The sequence below is a fragment of the Meles meles genome, chromosome 2, assembly GCF_922984935.1.
Source record: "Meles meles chromosome 2, mMelMel3.1 paternal haplotype, whole genome shotgun sequence".
Classification (NCBI taxonomy): Eukaryota; Metazoa; Chordata; class Mammalia; order Carnivora; family Mustelidae; genus Meles; species Meles meles.
Genome location: NC_060067.1, coordinates 35,881,772 through 35,899,524, shown reverse-complemented (window position 1 = coordinate 35,899,524; position 17,753 = coordinate 35,881,772). Strand labels below are relative to the sequence as shown.

General features: G+C 36.2%; 1 protein-coding gene across 2 annotated transcripts in view; it reads left to right on the top strand.

Annotated features, from left to right (window-relative positions):
* UBE2K (ubiquitin conjugating enzyme E2 K) overlaps positions 1-15,008 on the top strand; it is a 70,805-nt gene extending 55,797 nt beyond the window's left edge. For both annotated transcript variants that reach the window (XM_045997579.1, XM_045997578.1), the window contains 4 exons: positions 2,167-2,249; positions 10,907-11,006; positions 14,461-14,589; positions 14,934-15,008. In XM_045997579.1, coding sequence (XP_045853535.1) covers positions 2,167-2,249; positions 10,907-11,006; positions 14,461-14,589; positions 14,934-15,008 — 387 coding nt within the window. The remainder of the gene's footprint in view (positions 1-2,166; positions 2,250-10,906; positions 11,007-14,460; positions 14,590-14,933) is intronic.
* The last annotated feature ends 2,745 nt before the right edge of the window (positions 15,009-17,753 follow it).

Genomic DNA, 17,753 nt, shown 5'->3' with positions numbered 1-17,753 from the left:
TTGAAAAAGTTTTTATTACATCATTTGCAAATTCAAAGGTATCAATTCCTAAAACTATAGATTAGTACAAAGTAACAAATAGTTTAATAATTTCCTTGATCCTGCATATATGTATATTTATTTTCATATGAGTCTGCAGAGACCATGTATTGAAGACTCCTCTTTAAAAAGAAAGAGACCTTAGAACACTTGCCTAACCATAAACCTTCTGATGACTTAAGTCGCAATTTCAAATTCTTGGGGTGCCTGGCTGGCTAAGTCAATGGAGCATGTGGCTCTTGATCTCCACGTTGTGAGTTTGAATCCCATGTTGGGTGTAGAGATTTCTTAAAAATAAAATCTTTTTTGGGCGCCTGGGTGGCTCAGTGTGTTAAAGCCTCTGCCTTCGGCTCAGGTCATGATTCCAGGGTCCTGGGATTGAGCCCCGCATCGGGCTCTCTGCTCGGCAGGGAGCCTGATTCCCCCTCCCCCTCTGTCTGCTTCTCTGCCTACTTGTGGTCTCTCTTTCTCTCTGTCAAATAAATAAATAAAATCTTTAAAAAAGGTCCAGGGGAGGAAAAAAAAATTTTTTTTTTCTTAGGATGACGTGGGAGATGGGCTGGGACAGTTTAAGAGTGCAGACTTACATAAAGGGAATGAGAAGTCATTAAAGGGCCTTAAGTAGAGTAGTGAATCAGTTGTTTTAAAGGGCACTTTTGATTTCAGTGTGGAGAATGGATTGAAAGGAACCAAAATGAAGTTATTAAAGTCAGTGGACTGTTTAGTAACCCAAGTGTAGAATGATGGTCTTGTTTAACAAGTTGGTGATTCTGTGGATTGAGAGTAGATACCTTTGTGTCTACTCTTGTAAGCAAGATTAAAAAGCATCAAGGCATGAATAGATTCCCATCAGTTTTAGGTGTTTTGAAGTCATTGGTGACTTGAAGTTCTTTTTTAGCATAAAATTAAGTGTGTAATTAGGTAAAGAAGTGATTAACAGGTAGTATGGACAAATCCCGTCACAAAGAGAGAAGTGGAAGCTGTCTGCTTAGCTGCTTTCCATAAATAGTTTAGATTTAGAGCACATATTAATGAGTTAATTTTTGTCGAGTACTTATTGTTTGGCTTGGGGCACCTGGGTGGCTCAGTTGGTTAAATATCAGACTCTTAATATCGGCTCAGGTCTTAATCTCAGGGTGGTGAGTTCAGTCCCACCTGGGCTCCGCTCTGGACACGGATCCTACTTTAAAAAAAAAACAAAAACAAAACAAAACAAAAAAACCATTGCTTGACTTACAGTTCTTAATGTGTTAAATAAGTATAAAGGAGTTTTGACTTAGGTGATTATTATATATGTGTCAGATAAAATAACAATATCCCCCCACCCCAAAATAGTAATATTTGCTCCTTCAGAAACTTGTAAGAAAGACCTGATGAACCGGATTTCATTTCATGGTGATCTGTTAGAGTTAGTATTTTCGTTTTGTTGGTTTCTTATCCATGCTAAGACAAATAATGAGGTGATTAGAGACTCAGAATCTGAAATGAGCTTGTGTAAGTTTGCGTATTGTTCTATTGCTAACTTGTTACTGGATTTTTGGATAAATTTCTTAAATTCTAAGCCTCAGTGTCTCTTGAGTGCCATTGTCTTTCAAATATATGTTGAATTTTTTTTTTTTTTTTTAATCTGAGAAAACAATTTCTACAGAAAATTTAGGAGCCATCTTACAGCCACTTACTATTAAAGTGCTTCCATGTACTGGTTTTGTTTACTTTGTCCTTCAGAGCTGTCCTGCATCCTACTTGATACTGAATAAATTGCCATTCACTATCTATATTAATTTTTATTTTATGTTACTTTATCTACCTAACTAGATTTTAGTCTATGTTATAGTTGTCATAGCATGGACTATTATGATAGGTAAATTGTAAACACCTGGTAATTATTGGGTTTCTTTAGAGGCGGAACATTTATTAAAAGGTTTTTTAAAAATGTATGTCATTGACAACATTCAGCTTACTGAATGCTTTGTCTTTCACACCCTTCCCGTCAGCTAGGCAAAATGATGGTAATGTAAGTATGGACTGTTTTTTTTAATCTGAGGATTTTATTTTCTTGTAGTTATACTTGAACTATATGAGTTTGATTTCTGTTACTTAAAAACTCAAGTGTGCTTTATATTCTAGGTCCGGTTTATCACTAAAATATGGCATCCTAATATTAGTTCCGTCACAGGGGCTATTTGTTTGGATATCCTGAAAGATCAATGGTAAGAGATTTTGAATTCACTTTCTTCCCTCTCAATGAATTCCAAGGCTATGCTTAGAGTGTTAAACGTGTAATTGCCCCAGAACATGAGCATATATTATACTTTCTCTTATTTGGGCTATAATTTAAAACTTTATGAAGTCTCAAGTACATAGTCAAAAATGTGTTGGGGTGTCTGGGTGTCACAGTTGGTTAAACATCTGACTCTTGGTTTCAGCTCAGGTCATGAGTTGATGGAGCCCCACATCAGCTCTCCGCTAAGTGTGGAGTCTGCTTGAGGTTCTCTCTACCTCTCCCTTTGCCCCTGCCACCACCTCTGTAAAATAAATAAATCTTTTTAAAAAAATGTATGTTAGAATTGAGATCACAATCATTATTTAAATAGTGACTTATGGGGCTCCAGGGTGACCAGTCTAATAAGCGTCTGCTTTCTGCTCAGGTCATGATCTCAGGGTCCTTGGATCGAGCCCTGCATCAGTGAGGTGTCTGTTCTCTGCTCAGTGGGGTTTCTGCTTCTCCCTCTGCCTCTGTGATTACTTTCACTCTCAAGAAAATAAATAAAAATCTTAAAAAAAAATAGTGACTTAGTAGGTTATGTCAAATGCTAGCTTTACATCTTGAGAAGTCTTGATTTCATTTATTTTGGTAAATTTGGTTCTTTCCTATCTCTCAGAGATACTTGTAGAAGACTAGAAAAATAAGTATTGCAGTAATCAGCTCTGATTTGGGTGGAATGTAGGCAACAAAAATGTTAAAAATTGTGTTAAGTGAGCTTAAAGTTCTTAGAGTCAAAGAAAGGAATACCTTTATAAGTGATATCTTCATTTGCATAGCACTTTATAGTGCTTTCACATGTTTTGTCTGATTTGATTTTAGCAGCAGCGTGTTTAAGAGTTCAAATCATGCCTCTGCCATTTACTAAACTGGTCTTGAGCAAATTACCTAGCCTTTGTGCCTTAGTTGTCCTCATCTTACAAGATGGGGTTAATGCCTACTATAGGGCTATTAAAAGGATTAAATGAATTGTTTTATGTAATTTTCTTAGATTACAGCCTGCCATATTCTAGCAATATGAATGGAAGAGAAACTAAGACAAGAGGTATATAAAAAAGATGTCAGAGTGGGTGAAAACAGTAATAAGCTATGTGTTTGATTTGTTAAAGGGAAAGAATGGAACATGAACAAGGTGAAACAAATGACAATATTTACTATTGGGGGAATTTGGTTTATTTAGTAATTGGATAAACAGACAAGAATTGTTAGTTTGGTTTTGCTTTTCCATTCTAATAGCACATCTGAGTAAAGCCTCCTCCCTCAGTTCATCTCTTGAGGTCTAGTTTCTTGATCTGTATTCCATACCCTTAAACAGTGAATGGTATGAAATAGAACTAATTTTATTCTGTCATTCTTTTAATTTGTGACCTTTCATAATTTGGAGGTCTCAGTGTTTTTATCCATAAAGTCATCTCGAAGGCCCCTTATAATAGTTAGAACATTTAGTGATACTAATGAATATTTGCAGACATTGTATTTCTTTCACTTGGTTTCCAGGACATTAGTTCCTCTCTTTTCCTCTTTCTTGTGCCCATTCCCAGGTTTCTTAACTAGTTCCTCCCGTATTTCAAGGAGAGTACCTTGGGGCTAGGTCTTTACCTCTGCTACTTTTCATCTATAGTCACTTTCCTGGTATGCTTATCTGATTTTAGAACTTCACTTTTTAAATACCAGAAACTCATAAATCTATCTTCCTTGGACTCCACACTCATATGCTGCTACCTGCTTAACATCTGTACTTCAGTTTGTATGTAGTAGACATCTCAAACTTAAAACATGTTGAAAACTCAACTGATACTCCCTAACCCAAAACCTGCATCACTCCATTTAAGTTACTGGCAACTACATTGTTGCAGTTGCTTTGGCCAAAACTTCATCATGATCCTTGGTTCTTGTTTCTCTGGTACCCTGTACCCCATTTGCAAATTTTATTGGTGAAACTTCCAAAACCTTATCAGCAGTTTCATTAGTACTACCTTGCCCAAGTCACATTACCTCTTTAACCTCCCTGCTTCTGAATTTGCCCTACTCAGCAGTTCTCAAAGAGTGATACTCTTCTCCCTGCTTCCCCCTCCCCACATCCCTTTTCAAAAACAAATACAGCTCCAGACTAAAATTTCCCACTAACTCCCCTTTTTGTTCAGTTAAGCCAGCAGTACTACCACTTCTGATTATCTCTTCCGACAGTTGAAAGATTATGGTGTATATGTGGAGAGAGAACTTGGTACTATTGTACTGAAACACGTTTTGTCAACTGTTCCTATTAGGCAGATGTCAAATAGCTGAATTTTAAAATAATTGAAATATTTTAAAATGTCAAAGACAGGGGCACCTGGGTGGCTCAGTCAGTTAAGTGGCTACCTTCGCCTCAGGTCATGATCCCAGGGTCCTGGGATTGAGTCCCATGTGGGGCTTCGGCTCAGTGGGGAGTCTGCTTCTTCCTTTCCCTCGGCCTCTCCCCTCTGCTTGTGCTCTCTCTGATGCACTCTCTCTCTCTCAAAGAAATAAAGTCTTTTAAAAGAATAACTGAGACGAGATATACAGGGATATCCTAAGCCCCTCTCCCCAATTTATTGAGGTATAGTTGACAGTCAGTGGATATTCATGTTTATTTAGGCTTCAGACCTGGAATTTGGTAAAGAAAACTAAAGGATAGTAATCCTCCGAAAAATAAATTGACTAAACATTGAATAATTTGAGATAGGTGTGCTAGAAGACTATTTTGGTCTTTGTGAATACATACGGCAAGTTACCTTTAATATTTAACAGCTTTATGGTAGAATGGTTTATTAACTCCACAATGTGTTCTATGTGGAAACTGTCTTCTGATGTTTTTCCACTGACACCTATTATGACTGCAGGTGTCTGTTTACCTGAGGAAATAGAAGAAAATGACTACACATAAAAATTGCACTCAGGGGGCACCTGGGTGGCTCATTCATTAAGCATCTGCCTTCGGCTCGGGTCATGATCCTGGGGTCCTGGGATGGAGCCCCGCATTGGGCTACCTGCTCAGTGGGGAGCCTGGTTCTCCCTCTCCCACTCCCCTTGCTTATATTCCCTTTCGCTGTCTCTCTTGTCAAATAAGTAAATAAAACCTTTAAAAAAAACAAAAAGTGCACTCAGTGATACTGCCCTTCTAAAAGACATGAACAGGGATTAAGAGAATACCTAGATGGTTAATAAGCAATGTTCAGCATCATTCGTCATTAGGGAGGTGCAAATTAAAATTACAATTAGATACTACTACATACTTACAAATAGTTCCCATGCATTGATGGTAGGAATGTGGTACAACTACTCAGCCAGCAGTATCTACCAGAGCTAAACATCTTTGATATGGCCCAGCAGTTCTTCTCCTAGGTCTATATCCAAGAGAAATGAACGCATATGTCCATCAAAAGACTTGTACGAGAATATTTATAGCATGTTTATTTAATAACCCATATACCTGTCAGTAAGAAAATGGATATATAATGGAATAATTGTCCAGTGAAACACTGCAATGGTAGTTTTTTAAAAAGCATATTGACACAAACAAACATGGATAATTCTCACAGACATGTTGAGTGACCAAAGCCAGACACAAAGGAGCACATACTGTATGATTCTGTTTTTATAGAATTCAAAATGAGCCAAAACTAATTTATGGTGATAGAAGTTAGGGTAGTGGGTGGGTGAGGATTGTGAAAAGGAATGCGAGAGTGAGGGGTTTTTTTGAGTGCTGAAATTCTCTATATTTTGATCTATGTGATGGTTACATGGGTGTCTACATATGTAAAAATTCATCCAGATGTATAGCATTTAACTCTTGTTTGTTATGCTTTAATAAAAAATTATAACAAAAAAGCTGCCGTACTCTTTTAAGTAGCAGTGCTTTGAATAAAGATCAATTATATGGATGGTCTTTTGAAGACCCTTAACAGGAAGTCAACAGTATTGACAGTTCATATAGCTGCTGTATGTTTTGGAGGCTCTACTGAGTCGGTATGCATGAATATTTAATTAGCCACTTTAACTGTGTTTATTGAGGTCTTGGCAGAATTAATTTACTGAAGATAGATTTGTAAGGTACATCATCCATTAACTATTAAAATTAGCAGACACATTTTGAAATTCCATATTCCTGTTTACCTGTTAGGATTTGTTTTTTATACACGGAATCCTAAAAAATCTTAGTGCATTATGAATTTAGTCAGTACTACGTAAAAGGAACAATAAATAGAATGAAAGATTGTGTTTCTACTGTATACTTTCTCACATTACTAAATTTAGGTTTAAAAATTAATGTAGATCAGTCAACATACACATTAAAAAAAATTTTTTTTTTAAAGATTTTATTTATTTGAGAGAGAGAGAGAGCATAGTGGGTGGGGAAGCAGGGTGAAGCAGGCTCCCCGCTGATCAAGGAGCTTGACTCAGGGCTTTGATTCCAGGACTCTGGGATCATGACCTGAGCCAAAGGCAGCCACTTAACTAACTTAGCCACCCAGGTGCCCCCTAAAACGTATACATTTCATCACACTATCAAAGATGTTATAATTTCTTTAGTATGTAGAGCCAGAAGACTGAGTTTTGTTTTAATAATAATTTTATTACAACTGATGATTAAAATAATGTCATTGTTTACCATTAATTTTGTGTCCAGCTTAAAACTTTGCATTTAGGGTTTTTTTTCCCCTCTACCATTTTAAAATATTTATGTATTTATTCATTCATTCCCTTATTTTTACTTGCACTCACTCTTTCTGTTATGTTTTGTTTTTTAAGCTGAGAGTGTAGAGGGGGAGAGAATTTTATGCAGACTCCACACCCAGCATGGAGTCCAACATGGGACTGGGTCTCATAACCTTGAGATCATTACCTGAGTCCAAATCAAGAGTCAGACACTTAACCATCTAAATCAGTTCTTTGTTTTTTATTATATTTATATTTATGTACTTTTTTGAGGATTTTAATTTATTTTTTGACAGAGACAGCAAGAGAGGGAACACAAGCAGGGGGAGTGGGAGAGGGAAAAGCACGCTTCCTGCCAAACGGGGAGCCTGATGTGGAGCCCAATCCCAGGACCCTGGGATCCTGACTTGAGCTGAAGGACGACGCTTAACAACTGAGCCACCCAGGCACCCCCTTTTTTTTTTATTGAAGTATAGTTGATGTACAATATTAGTTTCAGGTGTCATTTAGGTTTCTTTTTAGTCAACTAATTCTTAATGGTTTATAAATTCCTCCCCCCGTATTTCATTATGAAAAATTTGAAGCATACAGAAAGCATACCTTTTTCTCATTGAGATTGTTAGGAATCAAATCTAAGGTTTTTCCTTTCATATCGAGAGCAAACTGTTCCTTTCAACATGTCATCTTTATTTCCTTAGTTTCTGATTTTTGAAGTTGTAAGTCCAGAGGTCTGTAATAGTTTTTGTCCTCCCAATAAAGACTGTAAATAAAATAAATTAAATAAAAGGTAACTGTCAATAAAAAAAAAGTAGGAAGTATTTATAATACAAACTTACAAATCTCTAAGGGAAGAGCTTCTTACCTTAAGAAAAGTTTTTTAAGGTTGCCTGGGTGGCTCAGTCAGATAAGCATCTGCCTTTGGCTCAGGTCATGATCCCAGGAGTCCTGCACTGGATTCCTTGCCCAGTGGGGAGCCTGCTTCTCCCGCTGGCGGCTCTCTCCCTGCTTGTGCTTTCATGCATGTGTGTGCGCTCTCTCTCTCTCTCTGACAAATAAATAAACAAATCTTCAAAAAATAATAAAAATAAAAGAATTTTTTATTTTGTAAAATTTATCATCTTGGTTTTTTTTCCTTAAGCCGAAACCTTTTTTTTTTTTTAAAGATTTTATTTATTTATTTGATAGACAGAGATCATAAGTAGGCAGAGAGGCAGGCAGAGAGAGAGGAGGAGGAAGCAGGCTCCCTGCTAAGCAGATAACCTGATGCAGGTCTTGATCCCAGGAGCCTGGATCATGACCTGAGCCGAAGGCAGAGGCTTTAACCCACTGAGCCACCCAGGTGCCCCTCATCTTGGTTTTTTTAATTGACATATAACATGGACAATTTCACTGTTTCAAGTAAGTGTACAGATGAGTATTGTTAAGTATATTCACATCATTATGCTACCAGTCTCCAGGACTTTTTTTTAGAGCAGTTCTACATTCATAGCAAAATTGGGAGGAAGGTACAAAAAATTTCCTATATACTCCCTCCCCTGCACATGCATAGCCTCCCCCATTATCAGCATCCTCTATCAGAATGGTACATTTGTTACACCCATGGAACCTGCATTGACCTATCTCAATCACCTGAAGTACTTAGTTTTTATTATGGTTCACTCTTGGTGTTGTCCATTCTATGTATTTGAACAAGTGTGTAATGACATGTATCCATCATTATGGTATGCAGAGTATTTTCAGCCCCCTAAAAGTCCTCTGAGCCCTCACTCTTCATCCTTCTTTCCTACCCTTTCCCACCTTTTCATCTTTCAAAACTGAAACCATACCTATTAAATAATAACTTCCCATTCCTCTTACCCTTCAAACAATGACAGTCACCATTCTACTTTCTGTCTCTGAATTTGGCTTTTCTAAGTACCTCATGAATCATACTATTTGTCTTTTTATTCCTGGCTTCATTTAACATAATGTCAGGATTCATCCATGTGGGGGCGCCTGGGTGGCTCAGTCGTTAAGCATCTGCCTTCAGCTTAGGTCATGATCCCAGGGTCCTGGGATCAAGCCCCACATTGGGCTCCCTGCTTGGTGGGAGGCTTACGTCTCCCTCTCCCACTCCCCCTGCTTGTGTTCCCTCTTTTGCTGTGTCTCTCTGTCAAATAAATAAATCTTACCAAAAGGGGGAAAAAAAAAGATTCATCCATGTTGTAGCATGTGTCTGATTTGTCTTTTTAAGGCTGAATACTATTCCAGTGTGTATATATACCACATTTTATTTATTCATGGGTTGATGGAAATGAGTTACTTTCACCTTCTGGCTATTGTGATTAATGCTTGTTATGAACGTGGGTGTACAAATATCTGCGTCCCTGCTTTCATTTATTTTGGATATGTACCTACAAGTGGAATTATTAGATCATATGGGAATTCTCTTGTTTAATTTTTTTGAAGAATTGCTATACTGGGGGCACCTGGGTGGCTCAACTGGGTGGCTGAGCTGAAGCATCTGCCTTCAGCTCAGGTCATGCCTGGGATCAAGCCCTGAATTGGGCTCCCTGCTCAGTGGGAAGCCTGCTTCTCCCTCTTCCACTCCCCTTGTGTTCTCTCATTCTCTCTCTCTCTCTCTCTCTGTCAAATAAATAAACAAAATCTTTGAAAAGAAAAAATTGCTGGGGCACCTGGGTGGCTCAGCGGGTTAAAGCCTCTGCCTTCAGCTCAGGTCATGATCCCCGGGTCCTGGGATCGAGCCCCACATGGGGCTCTCTGCTCGGCAGGGAGCCTGCTCCCCTTCTTCTTTCTGCCTGCCTTTCTGCCTACTTGTGGTCTCTATCAAATAAATAAAATCTTTAAAACAAAAAAAAAAGTAAAGAAAAGGAAAAGAATTGCTATACTGTTTTCTGTAATTGTTGTTCCATTTTGCATTCCCACCAACTGGGCATAAGGATTCCAGTGACTCCACTTCTCTTCACCAGCAACATTTGTCTTTTGTTTTGTTTGATAGTAGCCATTCTAGTGGATGTGAGGTAGTATCTCACTGATTTCTTTTTCTAATGATTAGTGATATTAAGCAACTTTTCATGGGCTTATCAGATATTTATATATCTTCTGTGGAGAAATTTTTTTAAGTCCTTATTTTTTAATTGGGTTTTTGTTTTGTTTATTTTTTTATTTTTGAGTTATAGTTCTTTATATATTCTAAACATTAACCCTTTATCAGATAACATGATTTGCAAATACTTTCTCCAGTTCTTTGGATTGCCTTTCACTCTATTGATTTTATCCTTTAGAGAGGAGGTTTTTCTCTCTACACAGTTAACTTTGATGTAGTTAGACTACTTTCTCTATTTTTTCTGTTCTTGCCTGTGCTTTTGATGTCCTATCCAAGAAATCATTGTCAACTCCAATGTCATGAAGCTTTTGCATAAATTTTTGTGTTATATACATGCTTGAATTAAGTGATACATTTTAAGCAAATAACTTGCTCTAGTTCACAATGTTGTGGAAAGATATCACAGTTGCTTCAAAGTGAGGGATATTGCTTGATGATATTTTATGTTTTAGGAGTGGCACTGAAAGTAAGTTAAATATAGTAGTTTATCACCTTAACTTTATGTCTAGAGAAATGGATAAAAATTTAAGTCAGTGAGTAAAGCTGCCCAGAAGGATATTGGCAACAATAAGAAAAGCAAGTCCCGCTCAGAATGGTTTGACTTGTCTTAAAAAATGGAAAGCTTATTCTTTCATTTGTAAAGTAAAAAGAGAAAAATGTGATAGGCAGATATATAAATTTCTGTAAATTACATGATTGAGATAAAATCTAGATTATTTTTAGCTCCACTGGTTTTTTTATATTTTATTCAGAAAATATCCACTTTGCTTTTGTCATGCAGCATGTTCTTAACTGCAATATTTTCCTGTTTTGATTTTTAGGGCAGCCGCAATGACTCTCCGCACGGTATTATTGTCATTGCAAGCCCTTTTGGCAGCTGCAGAACCAGATGATCCACAAGATGCAGTAGTAGCAAATCAGGTAAGGTAGCTGCTTTTGAAAGACTTCCTTATATTTACCTGTGAGTCTCTACTACTGTAATGGTCTGCAGTACTAACACATGTGCGTAGTTCTGTGGAACTAAATCTGGAGGTGGTTTTCTTTCTTGTGGTGAGATTATTTTGTCAGATGTAATAGTGAAAACTTTATTTTTACTATATTAATTGGATATATGATAGATGCTTTTTAAAAAAACATTAATGGAAATTTTCAGACACACAGTGTCAGAAGATTATACAGTGAACACTGATATTCCTACCTACATCTGGATTCTGTGACATTTTACTATACATGCTTTATCATATGTATATCCATCTGTCTCTCCCTCCATTTAGTGATAATCCCTCCCTGGTGAAAATTTTTTGTAATTGTATAAATTTAAATGTATTTCTATGTTATAAAAATAAAGATAAACGTGTACATATTTTACACTAGTTACAGAACAGCAGTAAACGGTCACTCAGTCCTCTTTCACATTTAAGAGAACTGAAATCTGAGTGCTCAAAACACTCTACTGAACTATGGCTTTTATGTGCACAAAAAACAAAATCCCTGAGAAGCCATTTAATGTTTTTTCTTCAAGTAGAACTCTCCTTGGAGGATCACAGTTCTGAGGTTCAGGTTGTAAAACATTTGCTCCTTGTTCTCCCCGACCTGATGATAATTTTAACCAGCTCCTGCTATGGCTGAAGTGGCATGGTAAAAGTTATCAAGGATGTTATTATAATTGCCAAATGGAATAAATATTTTTCAGTTCTAATCTGATCTCCAAGGCAGAGGTCAGCAAATTAGAACTAGAGTGGCTATTTTTGTAAATAATGTTTTTTTTTTTTAATATTTTATTTATTTGACAGAGAGAGAGGTGACAAGTAGGCAGAGAGGCAGGCAGAGAGAGAGGGAGAAACAGGCTCCCTACTGAGCAGAGAGCCCGATGCGGGGCTCGATCCCAGGACCCTGAGATCATGACCCGAGCCGAAAGCAGAGGCTTAAACCACTGAGCCACCCAGGCGCCCCTGTAAATAATGTTTTATTGGAATACAGCCACATTCATTCTTTTACCTCCCAGCCACAGTGACAGGGTTGAGTAGTTGCAACAAAAATAGTATGATCTGAAAGCTTGAGGTAGTTATTCTCTGGTCCTGTGAGAAAGTTTGCCAATCCCTATTCTAAGCCATTAGGATTTACTGAGCCTTTTTTTTTTCGCCCCTCCACCTAAAATTTTTTTCTTCTCTTAACTTCTGAGTAATACTCTCTTCTCATCTTGGTAGTTGTAGTTGTTTCTTCTTAGTTCCTACAATTATTTCTTTTCTTTCTCCTTTTAAATATAGTACCTTGGTTTAGACATTGTTCCTTTTATTTTCCGTTACATAGTCACTTGGATGATCATATCCAGACTGATATTATCACCTGTCAGTTGAGAAAATGTTTAGGCTTGACCTCTCCCTGAGTGCAAGAGCCTATTCAGAACTGGATTGTTCTATATGCATGTTTCATGGCTACCTCAGTACAGCATTCCCATACTAAACATAGAATCTTAAATCCTGCGAACTTGTCCATCCTTACTTGTTACCATCATCAGCTTAATTAAATATCTAAGCCACAGACTTGGAATTCTCTGTGCCTCCTTTTCTCTTGGTGATTCTATTCCCAGTATCTCTGTCATCATACTTCTCTGATTTGCCTTAGTTCACGTTTTAAAAAACTTCTCAGGCACCGGGGTGGCCTAGTTATTTAAATGTCTGCCTTTGGATCAGGTTATAATCTCAGAGTCCTGGGATGGAGTGCCATAACAGCCTCTCTGCTCAGTTGGGAGTCTGTTTCTCCCTCTCACTCCCCCTCCATGCTTGCTTGTGTACGTGCTCTTTCTCTCTCTCAAATAAATAAGTAAATAAAATTTAAAATTTTTCTCAATTTAACAGCTCTGATAGCTGTGTCTTCCTTAGCCTCTTCTTCATCCCATCTTCTACATTGTTGCCAGTGAGCTTTTTAAAGTACAAATCTTTACTTTACTTTACTGCTAAAAACCTACTAGAAGCTCTGCTGTCACCTACTTGGAAATCCACATTCTTTAGTTTGCAGAGTCTTTCCATGATTTGAACTGTCTTCAAAACCCAGCTTCATCTTGGACTTCTGCTTTCTCAAGATGGCATTCATTTCTGCTGGTCATTTCACCCAATCTGCCATTTTCCTCTGCCTGTTCCTCTTAGTAAACCTATTTCTTTCCCTTGAAAAGCTGTTCACTCCTTATTTTATATATATATATATCTTAGTTCTGTTGTTTGTCTCTGTGCTTAGAATTAGGGTTTTACATGCTGTATGTATGTGCTGTTCATTTGCTTTTGGTAGTTGGAGTCATGGCTTGAATCTCAGCTTTGATTTCCTGTGGATTTCTGAGCCGTAAAGGCTGAAGTTGGACTCAGAGCTTTCTTCTAGCTACTAAAACAGTTCAGTAATTTGACTTACTTCCTCGTTAGAAAATAACAAGGTAGAAACTAGATTTGTCATTTTAATACATAATATAGAAGCTGATCAGTCTTAAAATAGTCAATACATGTAAAATACTTTAAAAAGAAATATTAAAGTGAATTGGACAGTTATTTTAAATTTATACTTAGTTAAGTAGTGTTAGTTCCAGAGTATTTAAGAATAAATTTATCTCTTCTAATAAGAATGGGAAGTCTTAACCTTTTAAAAGTACTGTATGGTGAGTTCCTAAACATCTCAAAACATGCTGTAAATTAAGATTGCATATCAACACCACATGACTTTTAATCTTAGGGTTGTAAGTTTGAGCCCCATGACAGGTGTAGAGATTACTTAATCTTTTTTTTTCCTCTTAAGTAGGCTCCATGCCCAACATGAGGCCTGAACTGACAATACCGAGAACAAGCGATGCATGCTATACCAACTGAGCCAGCCAGGTGCCCCCAAAATAAAATCTTTTTTTAAAAAGACTTTGCACATAGTATTTCCTTAAATCATTGCATACTAATACAGTTCTAACAAGACAGCAAAGTCTAGTTGTATTTTTTTCTGAGCTGTGGTTAATACAAAAGTCAGTCATAAAGTGTTAGTTAATGTCCATACAGTTTTAGAAGCAAATGATTCAGTTTGGTTGTATAATTGACACTGCAGTTTGGAAACATGTCTGTACCTCACTTCACTTCGTATTAGTTTTCTGTTATTTGTGTATCTTGAGATTGGAGATTTAAGTTGATAAATATAATTGGTCTTTTTTTTTTTTTTTGGTCAGCACTTGTGAATCACAGCTTCAGGTCAGACTTCTTGAGTGACCTCATTTGCAATAGAAAGTTGTTGAATCAATCACATTTTAAATGTAAATTACTTTTACTTAGAGAAAACCAGTTCTTAGGTTATTAAGTATTGAATATTGTGACTGCATTGTCATGTCTTTCAATGCTTTTCTTCATTATAGTACAAACAAAATCCCGAAATGTTCAAACAGACAGCTCGACTTTGGGCACATGTGTATGCTGGAGCACCAGTTTCTAGTCCAGAATACACCAAAAAAATAGAAAACCTATGTGCTATGGGCTTTGATAGGGTAAGTACCAAAAGGCTTGCTTATTTTGATACATTGATTGATTTAAAATTATTGCTTCAAATCCTTGGCTGACGAAAGTGGTTCAAATATACTCTGAATCTAATTTTGATTAACTTTATTCTGTTATTACAATCAGTGATTTTTTTCTTTTCCCTTTGCTAATTCCAGTCATTGGTTTAGAAGCTTTTTATGCACTACAAATACAAGGCAACTTTAAAAAAAAAAAAAAAAAAAGAACAAGAAAACAAGGTGTGCTTTGTGAATATATACTTATGATTCAGTATTTTTAAAATATTTTGAGATTTGATTTTGTTTGTTTGTTTGTTCCCTTTTCTTCTCTACAGAATGCTGTAATAGTGGCCTTGTCTTCAAAATCATGGGATGTAGAGACTGCAACAGAATTGCTTCTGAGTAACTGAGGCATAGAGAAAGCTGCTGATAATAGTCAAGCTTGCCCCTTCTTGAGGAGCATCAACATCTGTTATTTTTAGGATTCTGCATAGATTTCTTTTAAACTGGCATTCTTGCCTAATGATGTTATCTAGGCAACATTGGAGACTGAAAAAAATCCCTGCTCTGTAAATAAAGCTAATTAAACGTCTGTGTAAATTTAAAAAGGGGAAATACTTTAATTTTTTTCTTAATAGTGTAAAAATTCTTTGAGCTAAGCTAAAACCATGAAAAAAACATGCTACTTTAGTGTTTAGCAGTGTACCAAGACTAGCAAGAGTTTGCTTCAGGATTTCGTTGAATAATTAAGATAATATTTTGAGTGTGTCAGGGCCATTCAAATTGTTGGTGTTTGCATCACAGCTACCTTAACTGTTTTTAACATGGATCCTCTGTGCCTGTGAATTTACTTGCATGCTTGTACTTGACTTCTTAGAATGGGTAGCTGAAAAGACCACCATTTTAAGCATTTGAAAATTATTAAATATGAGATTTATCCAGAATTGAAGATGGTGACCTATTCAGAGCCTTTTTGTCCTTGTCAGCAGACTGGGACACCATATCTATTTTTCCCCCCTCTCACCACACACAGCGAATATTCCAGTAGTAAATTTCTCTCTTTGGTGGAGAAATGTGCCTCGGGGCAGTATCCCTTGCTCCATATTTAGGTCGTAAATTTGGAATGTTTTGTTATAGTTCTTCACTCTTAACTTTCTTGTGTGAGTTATAATGTAAAAATGGAGCTGCCAATTTTGTTCCTCTTGCAAAAACAATAAATACTTGATGTTGCAGTATTCCCAAGATTCAATGAAAGAACCCAACTTAGTTTTTCAGTGAATTTGACATCTTTCTATTTTTAAACTGATGAAATTTTCTTTGAGAACTTGCAAGGATGCAATCAGCTGTTGGCAGTTTTTTAGACTAATTTTGGCTTCATAGAGGTTGCTTTAGCAGGTCCTTTCCCAGTCACTCTTGCTTGCATTTGCCCCTGTTGATGCCTGAAAGCTGTGTGGTGTTTTATTGTACATACTTCAGATACACATAGGAATAGAAGTGTGTTATAAATCTAGCTTTCTTTATGATGTTTCTGATAATAGGAGAATTGAAAACTTTACCTTTTCTTGTACATAGTTAGACTTTCTATTCGTATTAAAGTTACATTTCATTCTAAGTTCAAAAGTTTGAAAATTGTTAGTTTTGCAAGCTCAAACACTAATGTGACCATTTTATGAAGGCTGAAATGGATTTATGCAGGCAGTTCTATACATAGAAACACAGTTCTTATTAAATTTTCAGGACCAATGCAAAATAAGAAAAATGTAATGGAATGCAAATGAATGAAAGTAAGGCTGTATATTGGAAGTCATATTATAAAAGGTTTGCTTTCTTCAAGTGTTATTTATCCTAAATTATAATCATTAAGTGTTTGGAAAATAGTTTTGAACCATAAATTCAGTATAATTTCATTCGACTTCTCAATAATCTTAGAAGCAATAAAAGAACCATTATTAAATATATTGTAATGTTAAAGATGTGAAGGTTCTTCCAAAAACTTGTAAGGCTTTCCTAATTAATAGTAAGCTCTTGTAGTTAATATTATTGCATACTAAACACAAGTTGCTATGTTTTTTTCCCCTATATATTTGCTTAAGCATAAATTTCTTTATACAATCACCTCTTTTAATTGTTATAGTTTAGTTACTTTCTAAGATGCCAAAGGAAACAAGATTTTTTCTTTATTTATTTTAAATAGCTAAAACCTTGTACTTTATATTTTGAAGTAAGGTTGGGATTGTGTGAAATGTGGACAGTTTTGTTCCACCGTTGGTTAGATTTTTTTTTTCTTTTTTTTTTTTTAAGTGGAGGGTTGGCTTGGTAATACTTGGATTATTTTAAATATCAAACACATCTACCCAATTTACCATTTGCCTATATTATCAGGGTATATTTAATTGTCCTGTGGTTAGACAAAAGAGAGAATAAACTCAGAGGTTACTAAGGTCAAACATTACCTACTTAGCTCTTGGAGGCAGCTATACCTTTATACCTTGCCTTTGATTTTTATGCACATTAATGTCATAGGTAATCTCATCCAACTGCAGTCAATATGTTCAGTGCCCAGGAAATTGAAAAGTACAATATTTGGTATAAGAGGTTCTCCATAATCCATTTTTCATTTCAAAAATTTATTTACCTCATTTACATTAAATGTGATAATCCCTCTTTTCTTTCTGGTGCATTTCCCACTGTCCTCCTATTTCTTGTTTTTCACTTCTCTACAGATAAATGTATTTCCCCAAACATAAAAACTAAGGCAATTGCTTTTTTTTCTCTGGTCTTACGGGTTTGGGAAAAGGACACTAAAACTGCAGGTCTAGAGAAAAGGTACCCTGGTGGAAAGTATTTTTATAATTCTCAATTTTTTTGCGATTTGTCAGTTACAAAGACCTCAAAAATTATGGAATATATATAGGTGAAAATCTCATTAGGGCAGGCAGATTTGCTAGAGGTCACTGATATTCCAGTAGGTTATTATAATTGGGTCTATTTCCTGGGTTATGTGCCCAACTTTTAAAAGGACAAATACTTCGTTGTATAGTATTTCACTACAGATTACTGAATGAACGAATAGCAATTTGTCACCCAAGTAAGTATACAGTAGGTGGTATATCAATATTTGAGAGCTTTGTACTAAATTAGATTCTCTGAGTTAG